Below are 13350 nucleotides of genomic sequence, written 5' to 3'. Positions count from 1 at the left end.
AAGCAGAAGCTAATCTGTTCAAATGTACTGTCAATAGTTACTTTGGTCATTTGAATCGTGGGTGATTTGATCACATGCCATCTCTTATCTAGGCTCGTTGTTATTTTTATATGTTTAGTTTCAAGTTTATGTACTTAAAAGTAAGCTGGATTACATTGTTTTAGAGAGAGGAGGCATGTAAGTCTTTTTTTGCATGTTTTGCTTAGATGAAGAATAAAAGAGAGAAGGGTTTGAGCTCAACTGTAATCTTCTTCTTTCTCAAAATGCGACAACACTGGAAGTCTCTCCAATTCTTTCTCCTTTAAACCTCAAGTTTCGTATCCTATAATCAATGGCAAGAAAATATTCCTGGAGCTCATCTCAATGCATACAAAGATTTATCTGGTTAATTGGATGATTTCATGACTGGAGTTAATCTCGAGTAGCTTGTGCCCAATTATTTAGCCATTTAGGGCCCTATCATGGACGTTGGTTTGTTTTATGACCATGCCAATTGAGTATTAGTAATATTTCTAAAATGCGGGAGAGATATAGTTGTCTCTGGCAAGCAGTATTATAATTCAGGTTGGTTCTTTGAGTATTGCATCCTGTCAGGTCACAACCACCCTAGTATCAGGTCTTTCTCTAGGACTGACATGATCCATTGCCAGCCAATCAGAGGGAATAACGCAACTACCTGGTCTTGGCATCAGCTGTCTTTGTAGTCATTTTGCAGCCTGATCGCATTGCCAATCAGTTCTTTCATGATAAGTGCAAATTATTTTAATGTTTTTTTTTTGAAATAGTGCTGAGTTATATTAAAAGGCTCAAAAGAGTAAAATTACAAGGAAATGGAGCTGTCCCAAACAATGAGAGATTGCTGGGAGGTTCCAAATTTAGCTAGCCTATTAGCCAAAATTGGCTGACCTAGGAATGTGATTCCAAGTACAAGAAGTGGAAGATACAATGTCTATAATAGAAGAAGTAATTGGCCAATGCCTCCAAGGGGGAGTGGCTGAATTAGAGCACCAACTTATGACCACTTTAGAGTCTCCCTCTATTAGTTGCTTCCCTTGAAGTCTGTCTTTGAAAATCTTCAACCCAAGATGAAGAGCATTCACCTCCGCAGTGGTAGAGTCTGCAATGCCCACATGCCCGGCATAGGAGATATAGTTTCTCCACTGTGATTATTGAAACCCCCACCCGCACTAGCCGAACTTGGGCAACCCAGAGCACTTCCGTCTCTGGGGGGAGGCTCTCACTCAGCCATGATCGGAGTCCTCTAGGGGCCCGCCATGTGGGTTAGAAGACACCAATTCCATCGAAGGGAGATACCAGCCTGAGGAGCAAATTCCTTCCTAGTGTGGAGCCAGTTGGAAATCATACCCATAGTGCAAGAGACCGTACTATCCAGATTGCTAAACTTGGAGTTGAATCTCCGATTATTTCTCTCAAGCTAGAGACACTAGGGGATGTGGGCAAGGCAAGTAGAGAGCAAAATCTTGCCAATTTTGGAGAGGTGAGTCCCAAGTACCATCTGTATAAGTGCCAAATAGATCCTGATGGAGGACTACCTAAATGCTGATTTTTTTGGAACACAACCATCCAAACTCTCCACAAGAAGCCACAAAGGATATGTTGTACTGACTCCTCACAAATGCCACATACGGGGTAGGTAGCATCTGGGGCGGTGAAGCCTCTCTTGTGGAGATTTTCTGTCGTGAGGATTTGCTCTCTGATGTATTTTAATGTTTTTGAAAGTTAGAAATTTTATTAAGGCAAAAGGAGAATTGCCTAGTAATTCCAACATAGAACACTAAACACAAGCTGTTGATGAGTGGTCCTTTTCTTAGAGAATTGGTTGACAATAAAGTTGAACAGGCACAGTGAGAGAATCGGTTGACAACTAAGTTGAACTGGGCACATGAGCTGACTGTTGGAGAGGGGCAGTAAGGTTGGCAATAATATTCATATAATCTATAACTCAAATACCAAATTGTGAATGTTAAGAAATTCCACATAGATTAATGAGTACAACGATCTTGAGTTTATTAGTTGGGAAAGAGGTTTTTTAAATTGGATAGTCATTTTGGGATGGGCCTTGGACCCAACTTAACACGGTATCAGAGCAGGTACTCATATGTTGCCCTACATCTAAACTATCCACTTGTAAAGCCACAAAAGAGTGCCTACACATAAAATTATCTACTTACAAATGGCCTACACCTAAACTATCCACTTTTAGACTCACAAACAATGGCCTACACGTGAGGAGTGTTAAGGAATTGTCCCACATGGATTAGTGAGTACAAAGATTTTAAGTTTATTAGTTGGAAAAGAGGTTTCCTAAATTGAAAATAATGATGCAATCTTTTGGTAATTTGGTGTCTGATTTAACTATATGCAATATAAATTTCATGTATTGGTGTGTTTGTTTAAAAAATTATCTTCCTTTATTGTAAATTTGTTGTTTTATTCAATCTATTAGTTAAAATTACTAAATCATATTGTTTACTTTTTTGCATTTTCGTATAACTTACATGACTGTTGTCTAATTGTCTTTCATTTGCAAATTTTCAAAATCTTTGCTTTTTTAGTTGGTCATGATTGTTATAACATATTTTCTTCTCACCATTCAACAACAAAAACAAAGGAAAAAATCTTCTTCATCATTGCTTTTAGTAGTGATATCATCTCGTCTTGAAGATACGGTTTGAAGCATGTATAAAACATTGATATGTGTTTCAGTGTTTGATATTTGTCCCACATCCAATTCATCCATCTACATCAGAGGTGACTCTTTCTAGTAACAGAGATCCTTTCCATAATGTGAAGCTGGTTGATGTGTGTAACATTTTTTTGCTTATTAGTTTTGCAGGTCTTGGGCTTCTATACAACTGTTTAGTACTAGTTTCTGATATGAACATGTGATTGTGTGATTGCAGTCTGGACATAACATTGAAAAAGTGAGAGAGAAGATGCGGGAACTAACAAAGCAAATTACTAGCATTTATTCTGCAGCTAAACTGTTCCCATATATTTTGGAGGGGCTGCGGTCAAAAAACAATCGGACTCGGATAGAGTGTGTGGATCTTGTTGGATATTTAATGGATCACCATGGAACCGAGGTATGATTCATGTTGTTAAAGGACTTAGGAAATCTGTTGATTATCATCATCAGAATTGCTCTTAGGTACAATTATTGTCTTTATTAGTTTCATATTTGGCAGGTTCTTACCCTCTTGTATTGTTTTCTTTTTTCTTTTTCTTTTAAACAGATAAGTGGACAGCTCAAGTCCTTGCAACTTGTTGCAGGATTGACCTCAGAACGGGATGGAGAAATTAGAAGAGCTGTTTTAAATACCATGGCTACTGCTTACAAGAACCTTGGTACGTTAGGATTTCATGTCCTAGAGAGAGGTGTTAAAGTTCAGCACCTTGTTATGTGGAACACCTTCTTTTAAGGGTTAATAAATTAGTGGTTTTCAAGTGCTTATTAGCATTTTATTTTGATTTATCTATGATGGAAACAGGTGATGATGTTTGGAAATATGTTGGGAAGCTGTCAGATGCCCAAAAGAGTATGCTGGATGACAGATTCAAGTGGAAGGTTGGTGACATTACTAATTTTATAATTTCTTTTCTGAACTTAAATGTTATCTTTATGTTATATGCCTATGGGGTCATGTATAACTTTTTCTCTAGGCGAGAGAGATGGACAAAAGGAAGGAAGGAAAACCAGGGGAAGCTAGGGCAGCTTTGAGGCGTTCAGTAAGAGACAATGGGTGCGTTGACTTTTATTCTGAAAGAATTGATTGTTCTTTTTTATGATGTGTTTGTGTTGAGGGATCTGCGTAATTATAAACATTTTGATGATGAGAAGTGTGTAATAGATGATATACAGCAATAGAGGCTCATACACAGAGGTCCATGTGGAGTGGGCTAAAAAACAACTGGCCCGTAAAAGTAGTACTTTGATTTTTGGGCGTGTTTTATTTTTAAATTTTTTTTTTAGGAATGATCCAGGAGTTCTCATAGGAAATTCTGAGTGCAGGGGGGGTCATTCTGTGATGCAAGAGCATTTTGTATGGCGAAAAATAAAAAACAAAATGAAACATGTTACAAATGTTCATGGTTCTATCAACTTGAATTTGAGCTAAACAAACTGTAGATGGAACTTTCAGGAAGGCAAAGGCATGTTGTCTTGGTAGGTTTGTTGCTTACAGTGGCTTTTATGAGGAAGAATTAATGGGTCTTGATTACTTATGAAACATTTAATTCTATGTTAAAATGGCATGACATCCTACACGAATGTCTTGTGTTCTTTATAGTAACCAGAAGTTTGAGTGAAGCCAAAGGTGTATGATAAAGATGCAAAGTAGAAGAGAGGAAAAAGATGAAGAAAGAAAAGAAAGGGTTGTCAATCTATTCTTATCTGAATCCCTCAACCTGAATTATAATCTTTCTACATGATGCTATTTTGAGCATAATACAAGCAATCTGTGGAATACAACTTGTGATATTTCTCAGACTACTCAATTTTATTTGTGAAAATCTAGAGAACAGTAGTCATTTAAACTTAACACTCCTTTATTTAGGTGCTTTATTGCTCCCCTTCATGTTTATTCTTTTCTTAGTTAAAATGCCAATTTTAAAACGCATGGAAAGTATTTATTTAATTCCTTCAGAAGCAATGTTTTCAATTTTTTTTTTTTTAATTTTTTTTTTTTTTTTTTTTTTGTGGCTGAAAGTTGATGATGCTAAGTATGCACTTCCATCTCATTACCGTTCTTTTGTTGTACCCAGGTTTCATGCTTCAAATAGTCAAACATTTAAAAATTTCCATGATCAAATTATTGGTAGTATGAATGGGTCCTTCAAACTTAAAACTGCTGTTAGTTCTGGTTCATTATTGCTAAGGTGATTTTGTAGCAGATAATCTATAGCTTTCGAAGAATCGTCTTTGGTGGTCTTACTCTTTGTTTGGAAATATTGCTGGCTTTTGGCCAGTTATTTTGAAATCTTATTCTTCCTGGACAGAGTTTGTGTTCAGTCAATTTGTTTCTTTGTCACGTGGGATTATTTTGATGGGACATGGATATAATTGATAACATGGAATCTGGCATTGTTGCCAAGGTAAGTGTTCCTTGTACAAAATACTTTTTAACTGAATGTTTTTATTTACAGTTTGGAGTTGGCAGAGCAAAGTGGAGACGTGATGTCGAGGTCTTTGCTGGCTCCTATTTTGATGAGGTACTTGCCAGGTTTAGACACTACATGATATACTCTAGGAATCATTTGTACTAAATAATGTTTGTATTATTTATAATGCTATTGCTGATAATCACTAGGGAGAGCAATGGACATTTTGAGCATCTGATGCCTCGCACACTAGCCTCCGCAAATGGTCCAACAGACTGGAATGAAGCTCTAGATATTATTGTCATGGGTTCCCCTGAACAGGTTCGAACCTTTGACATTGGATTCTTCTTTTGTCTTTTTTTGTTATATGCCCTCATTTTTGTTATGCTATAACTTTTTTTTTAAATGTTGATTACATATGCATGCTACATATATTTCCCCCAGTGAGACTTGAACCCAAGACCTCACACTAGAACTATCTTTTCATCATTTCATTTTGTGGAAGCTTTATGTGTTTTCTTTATGTAGAACTATTGATTTTTTTTTTTTTGTCAAATACTGAATTGACTTCAGGTGTTGCTTAGAGGTAATAAAGCATTTCTTTTGGTTTTCTGCTCACTTTTGATTATAGTGATCATTGTGGTAGTGTCTCTCTTATGATAACATTATCATCTTTGTTGAAGAAAAAAATCAGGCCTCTTCTGTCCACTTTTAACTGTGAATAGTGATGCCTGGGGATTTGTTTTTCTGAAATGAATCCTGGCCTGTTTAGCTTTCTTAGTTTTTAATTCTGGAATTGTCATCACTTATCATGTGAATTCAACCACTTGATGAATTTTTTGTCTGATGGTGTTTAATAAACTTCTTTGTGCCTGTGCCTATACATTTGAAAATCCTATCTGTATTTAGGTGAGAGTCTTTTCAAAAAAAAAAAAAAGGAGAAAGGGTGAGTGTCATTTTCTGTCAAAACTTTATTCTGTTTTTTTTTTCAAATATATCTTGTGTATTTGTATGAGTTTTATTTTCAATTTAAACTCCAGGCTAAACTTTATTCACCTTAAGGAAAGTACTTATGCTATTTTGTATTTCCTGCTGCTGTTATTTTCCTTCTTCAGTTCTATTCAAGTCTCCCTCTTTCTTGCTTCTATTACTTTTTATTGCTTAGTTTCTGATATTGGATCGTACTCTATTCTATGACTCTACAGGCTCCTAACTGTTCTTACTCTTAAGAGTTGAATGATATATTGATGTACTCTTAGCAAAAATGGCTTGTTATTATTGTTTTCATGTATTTGATGTAAACACTTTCAAAGGCTTGGATTCACTGTGTACTCAAATGCAGTCGGTTGAAGGCATGAAAGTGGTTTGCCACGAGGTTGCACAAGCTGCTAATGATCCAGAAAGTACAACAATGGATGACCTTGTGAGGGATGCTGATAAACTTGTTGCTTGTCTTGCAAGCAAGGTGATCTATCTTTCTAAGTCTATTGTCATAGTTATAGTATTGTTTATCCAAATAACTCTTTTCTGAATAAAGACTTATCTGACTTTTTCATCAAATTTTTTTTTCATCAAAAAAATTATCTGACTTCGACAGGTGGCCAAGACCTTTGATTTCAGTCTTGCTGGAGCATCATCACGATCCTGTAAATATGTTCTTAACACCCTAATGCAGGTATTGTTCTCATCTATTGCCTGATTTCTATTTTTGGTGTTTTTCAAGAGATTAAGTTTTATTTGTTGGTAACTTTAGAGAATTAGTTTCAGATGTTTATTCTATTTCTTAGTGGCTTTTTTTTTCTGAAAATGTATTTATTGGTCATTTTGGTAACTTATATAAGGTTTGCTTTGTTTCAGACATTTCAGATAAAGAAACTTGCTCATGCTGTGAAGCAAAGCACCCTTGACAGTCTTATCACTGAGCTTCTTCTTTGGCTTTTAGATGAGAGGGTCCCACAGATGGACGATGGCAGCCAACTTTTGAAAGCACTTAATGTTCTGATGCTTAAGATTTTGGTGAGTTCTTATTCTGGATGGATTACGGAAGGAAAAGTTTGAAACTGACTGGTGTCTCTTCTAGTCAGCGTCTTCTGATTCTTGTCTTGTATGTTCCTTTAATAGGAAAAAAAAACTTATTTCCTGTACCACAGTCCATATCAATAGATCTACAATTATGCAATGAGCTTGTTACTAGAACTAGGATAAAGTTGGTTTGGTGGAAAATTTAAGTGGCTGGTGAAGACCAGCGTATTGAATGAGTTTGAAATTAGGTTAACAAGCATAAGGATATAGTGATACAACTGGCTGAGACATGTTTGCCATTTCTGATTTTTAGTTTATTTATTTTTTCATTTTTTTTATTCTGAGTCTCTTTATCTTTTCACTTCTTAACATGGATTCGGATGAATCCCAATGTTGCCTAGTTTTTAAACCTTTGATATGCAATTTTTAGGGGAAAAGGAACTGTGCATTAAACCCTGAAATATAATATTCCACTGACGAATTTATCTTTCACTAAACAAAAATTCTCTCTAGTTGTCTTTAATTCTCTAAGAGAGGCATGTTTACTTTGTTCTTACTTCAAGTAAAATTTGAATTTTCTTTGGTTACTTCAACATTTTAAAAAACAGTCATAAAGCAGACCTCTACACATCTTGTAGAAAACCCAAACTTCTGAACATTCCCCTGTTGGAGTGGAATACTCACTTTCAAACTAGAAAACTGATAAGCATTTTGAGTTATACTAATGTCATGTATACGTTGACAGGATAATGCAGAACGCACATCATCTTTTGTGGTGCTGATAAATCTTTTGCGGCCATTAGATCCTTCAAGGTGGCCATCACTCTCATCATATGAGAACTTAGCTGCAAGAAACCAGAAGTTCTCCGATCTTGTTGTAAAATGTCTTATCAAGTTGACCAAAGTAGGTTTACTCTGTGCAGCATTACATTTCTGGTGTTGTTCATTTTTCTTTCTGTTGTTTATACCTGTTAAAAAAATCATCAGGTTCTTCAGAGTACAATATTTGATGTTGACCTTGATCGTATCCTTCAAAGCATTCATGTGTACTTACAAGAATTAGGGATGGAAGAAATTCGGAGAAGGTATCTTTTTTTACGTTGTGTTCTTTAGATATAGAATTTTCAGGTTATCAGCCTTGTTGTCATTCATGATTACTTTGAAAGTGTTATGTATTTTATGCCTTGATCCACTTGACCAGAGCTGGAGCTGATGACAAACCTTTGCGCATGGTTAAAACTGTTTTACATGAACTTGTTAAGCTTCGTGGGACAGCAATAAAAGGTCACCTTTCTATGGTTCCTATAGACATGGAGCCTCAACCAATCATTCTAGCTTATATTGATCTTAATCTCCAGGTACACTTTCACTTGATTTGAGAATAGGGGATTGGTTGAGAAAACTCTCCCTTGTTTTCTGAAATGACTACTACTTACATTAATTATATTTCCATCATCTTCATTATACATTTTCTAGCAGACCCTTGCAGCAGCCAGAATGCTGACGCCTTCTGGCCCAGTTGGCCAAACTCACTGGGGTGATTCTGCTTCCAATAGTTCATCTACTGGAACAAATTCTGCAGATGCGCAACTGAAGGTAGCGATCATCCTTATTGAATAATTTGTGTCTTTTAGAAGTTACCTTATCATTCTTTTCATACTAACATAGCGTCCATGTTTGTCATTGTGTTACTGTAACTATCCTGTGACCTAATTATTTAATATGAAATTTGAATGATGCAGCAAGAACTTGCTGCAGTCTTTAAGAAAATTGGTGACAAACAGACATGCACTATTGGTTTATATGAGCTCTACCGCATCACCCAGTTGTATCCCAAGGTATAATATGTCTGCATTTCTTTCATTTTTAAACTGACTGAGAAATAGTTAAAAAGATCAATGGTAAGTATCATACCTTACGATTGCAGCTCATTTGGTGCCACTTGCAGGTAGATATATTCGCTCAGCTCCAGAATGCTAGCGAGGCTTTTAGGACTTATATAAGAGACGGGCTAGCACAGGTAATGGAGAGCCATTCTCTCCGTTCTCTCTCTTTCATTCTCTCATGCGCATGCATGTCTTTGTTTGACCTTTGCTAAATGCAGATGGAAAAGAACGCTGCTGCTGGGAGAACACCTTCAAGCCTGCCAATGCCAACTCCACCTCCTGTGTCATCAACGCTTTCTTCTCCTAAATTTGCGCCACTATCACCTGTGCACACGAAATCTGTTATTAGTCCGAAGTCTGAAACTATAAATTCAAATGGAATGCAGTCTGTGTTCCCAAATGATGATAGCAGTGGAGGCCCTCCTGTTGCCACCATGAAAAGTTCCGTCTTTTATCATTCAGATATCAGACAGCATTATATGGGGGAGGATCAGAATGATAGATTCCCATCTGGTTGCTCTCTCTCTCTCTCTCTCTCTCTTTTTCTCTCTTTATGCGCTTATTTACGTCTGTGATGACTCGTCTGACAAGTTTATACAGCTACTGCAGTGACGACGGGTACACTGGATGCGATTAGGGAACGAATGAAAAGCATTCAGGCAGCAGCAGCTGCTGGGAATGCTGATGGAGAAAGTAGACCTGTAGCATTTGGAAATGGCAGCACACTGCAGCCCCTACCACATGGAATAGCTGGTCAGGTTGCCCCACAAGCAACGGATAATTCTGTTTTAGAGCACCATCCCGTGCAGACAACCATTCTTCCCATGGATGAGAAAGCTCTATCAGGGCTACAAGCGCGGATGGAGAGGCTGAAAAGTGGATCCATTGAACCATTGTAAGCTTCACCAACCTTGGCGCTTGTGTTAATATAATTCTTGTAAAATTGAATGAGTAACTGAAATATGAACTTCGGCGGAATGTAGATAGTGATTTGCGTGTGATGTATTATAGGTCCCCCTTTTAGATTTTGGTCAGGCAGTGACTGGCGGGAGTAATCTGTTCTTGTGTCCTATATAAACCGTGAGATTGGTCGCAAGGTCGATGAGTAAAATTTCTCTCTCGTCTACAAATGTATAAAAAAAAAAAAAAATAGAAAGGTGACGATTCTTCTTTATTACAGATGGCTGGCTCTCTTGAAGTATCGAGTAAAAATTGAGGTTTAAGGTTCTATTGTTTCATTGTGGCGTATGCTAGTACACTGGGAACCAAACATGTTTGAATGTGAGGTGATTCCAACAGCCTCTACGCTTGTAGTCGTAGTCTTATGTAACTTTAGTATACATTTTTTAGTATGTTTCTCGACTGTTAAATGGCTTAAACATAGAAAAAGAAGTATCTTTGGACGGCCTGTAAGTGTGCTCCCGACACGGGTTAGCGTTCTGCTCTAGGTCTGGGACATACAACACATTTTTTTGAGCCCCAGATTGAGCAAGCTAATAGGAAAAAAGAAAAGAAAAAGAAAGATGGTATTCAAAATCTACTACAGTGCAAATAAGTTATTTTACGGGAGCAAGTGGCACCTTACATTTTCTCCAGGATGAAAGGGGTGAAATTAATCAAAATATTCGTATAGCGATCGATTTCCACTGTACGATATTCAGAGTATAGCACAAGCAGTTTCATAAATTGCAAAGCCCATTCTATTTATATTTTTCACATATTTATTATTCATCATGTAATAAAATATTACAGGCAAATAAATACATTCAAATTGTACAGAAATTTCTAGGAGAGTACAAATACGTTAGCAAATTTCTGACGGGCAATTTTAGAAGAGGAAAGGAAGATGTCTGATGACAAGTAGAAGAGGAGATGGCGAGGTTTTGAATGGTGGCGAGTTGCAGAGAGCCATTCTCTGCTCAACCCATGAAGATAACGGAGAAGAGGAAGAGAAAAAGCAAAACTAATTGAGCCCAGTAGCTTTACCGGAGAACGCCAAAGAATCTTGAGAGTCCAAGTGAAGTGGAAGAAACAGTGGCTTCTATCAGTTATTTATATTTGGGTAATTGGTATAGTTTTTGGTTTACGGTTTGCTTGAAAACGAGGTTGAAGGGGAAGTTGTACTTATGATAACAGGCATTATTACCACATAAAGATAAACTCAACCTGTAATTTGTATCCAGCTATGGGCCGAAGAGTTGTGCATGCTACGTCTCTTCATCAACGAAATACATAATAATTATTAATTTTTTATTCTCTTTAATATCGTCAACATGGTATCAAACAGAGGGAAACCGTAGCCCTTTGGCCAATATCGGTTCTTCACAGTTCCTCTCTTAACTCTGGTAGTGCATCCGAAAGCTGAAGCCACAACGTTGCTACTTGCTTGAACCTCTCTGAAAATTTCTCTTGTCACTGACATCATCATTAACATAAACCAGGTAACGTCGCCAACGTCAACTAAAGTCTCTGTGACCACTCCTTCACCACCGATTTGTTGTATATGACACTTACGAGCCACCGATGACGATCAACATCCTCTCTGCCGTCGTCAAGTATAAGAAAGCCACCGCAGCCGTAGTTGTAGGCTCACCACTATCATCGCTAGAAACCTCCTCCATCGTTGGAACCCGAGGATCGTTCGACACAATAGCCATCATCACTGCGTCCTTCCTATCGTAAACCTCTTTCCTGAGTTTCGATTAATTAGAGTTTTGATTAATTGATGACTCATAGAAGAAGCCAAGCACGCCATCCGTATGAGCCACACGTGTGAATCTAACACATGTGAAAAAAAAAAAACTACTTCAACGGTCTTCCAACTCGTCAATTTGAACTTATTCTTTATTTGTCATCCCAATATGTGTGGCTATTTGTCGACCCCAAACCTACTTCGAACACTACCAGTGGTGTCATGCATAAGGACACATTGTTCACAATATCCTTTTTTTGTCAGATGTATCGATAATTGTCACCATTGCTAGCTCTTTGCCCAAATCAATTGCAACCCCGCCCTTCGACACAATGCCAACCATGATCATATCTTGCAACCGCCACCTCTTCTGTTGATTCCACCCGACTCTTGGATAATGGTGCATCGCACCATGTTACATCCAACTTGAGTAATCTCTCTAATCACACTCCTTATGACAGCACTGATGACATTGTGATTGGTGATAGTATGGGTTTCTTTATTACACATACCGGTTCCAAATCTCTCTCTACACCCTCCCACACTTTTTCCTTAAATAATATTCTATGTTCCTACTATACAAAAGAATCTCATTTCTATCTCTTAATTCTATCAATCTAATCATACTTCGATTGAATTTTTACTTATTTTCTTGTGAAGGATCTTTGTACAGGGCAACACTTTTGCTGGGGGGAACTAAAAATGGTTTGTACATGTGGTCATAATCCTCAGCCTAGTCTTCACCATCACACCATGTTACATCCAACTTGAGTAATCTCTCTAATCACACTCCTTATGACGGCACTGATGACATTGTGATTGGTGATGGTATAGGTTTCTTTATTACACATACCGGTTCCAAATCTCTCTCTACACCTTCCCACACTTTTTCCTTAAATAATATTCTGTGTTCCTACTATACAAAAAAATCTCATTTCTATCTCTTAATTCTATCAATCTAATCATACTTCGATTGAATTTTTACTTATTTTCTTTAGAAGGATCTTTGTACAGGGCAAGACTTTTGCTGGGGGGAACTAAAAATGGTTTGTACATGTGGTCGTAATCCTCAGCCTAGTCTTCACCATTAATAGCCTTTTCCGGTGTCAAGACTACTTCATCTACATGGCATCATCACTTAGGCCCTTCATCCTCTCCCATTCTAAGGCGCATTGTCTCTACTTTTTAATTAGATTTATCGCATCCTTTGAATTTTATTTTCAGTTGTCACTCTTGTCAATGAAATAAGAGTTACAAATTACCATTCTCCCACTCAACTCTTGTCTTTCTTCTCCTTTTGATATTATTTTCTCGGATGTTTGGACCTCTGTTATTTATTCTATTGATGGTTTTAAATACTATGTTATTTTTGTCGATCACTTTACAAAGTATATATGGTTTTATCCTCTTAAACAAAAATCACATGTGTTTAATACATTTGTCCTATTTAAATATCTTGTTGATAACTTCTCTGGTAAATAAATTAAAACACTCTATTATGATAATGGAGGAAAATATAAAGCAATGTCCTCATTTATGAATACCAAAAATATTTCTCATCACACACCTCCTCCACACACACCTGAATGCAATGGGTATTCTAAACGACAACATCGTCATATTGTTGAA

The 13350-nt window shown here is 37.1% G+C and overlaps 1 protein-coding gene across 3 annotated transcripts in view; it reads left to right on the top strand.

Annotated features, from left to right (window-relative positions):
* LOC137939190 (protein MOR1-like) overlaps positions 1–10257 on the top strand; it is a 54803-nt gene extending 44546 nt beyond the window's left edge. For 2 of the 3 annotated variants that reach the window (XM_068784406.1, XM_068784405.1), the window contains exons 38-54: positions 2925–3107; positions 3258–3369; positions 3513–3589; positions 3685–3764; positions 5167–5232; positions 5331–5442; positions 6464–6586; positions 6719–6796; positions 6979–7137; positions 7889–8047; positions 8131–8228; positions 8345–8501; positions 8623–8739; positions 8886–8981; positions 9092–9163; positions 9248–9542; positions 9630–10257. In XM_068784406.1, coding sequence (XP_068640507.1) covers positions 2925–3107; positions 3258–3369; positions 3513–3589; positions 3685–3764; positions 5167–5232; positions 5331–5442; positions 6464–6586; positions 6719–6796; positions 6979–7137; positions 7889–8047; positions 8131–8228; positions 8345–8501; positions 8623–8739; positions 8886–8981; positions 9092–9163; positions 9248–9542; positions 9630–9928 — 2283 coding nt within the window. In that variant the 3' untranslated portion in view covers positions 9929–10257. The remainder of the gene's footprint in view (positions 1–2924; positions 3108–3257; positions 3370–3512; positions 3590–3684; positions 3765–5166; positions 5233–5330; positions 5443–6463; positions 6587–6718; positions 6797–6978; positions 7138–7888; positions 8048–8130; positions 8229–8344; positions 8502–8622; positions 8740–8885; positions 8982–9091; positions 9164–9247; positions 9543–9629) is intronic. The other variant, XM_068784407.1, reaches the window with a different exon arrangement.
* Positions 10258–13350: the final 3093 nt, after the last annotated feature.

The sequence above is a fragment of the Aristolochia californica genome, unplaced genomic scaffold (genome assembly GCF_029961685.1).
Source record: "Aristolochia californica isolate CCGP_79_NKW_82.1479 unplaced genomic scaffold, dmAriCali1.0.hap1 SCAF_8, whole genome shotgun sequence".
NCBI classification, from domain to species: domain Eukaryota; kingdom Viridiplantae; phylum Streptophyta; class Magnoliopsida; order Piperales; family Aristolochiaceae; genus Aristolochia; species Aristolochia californica.
Note: the sequence above shows the minus strand (reverse complement) of the source record. Positions and strands in the feature narration are given on the sequence as shown.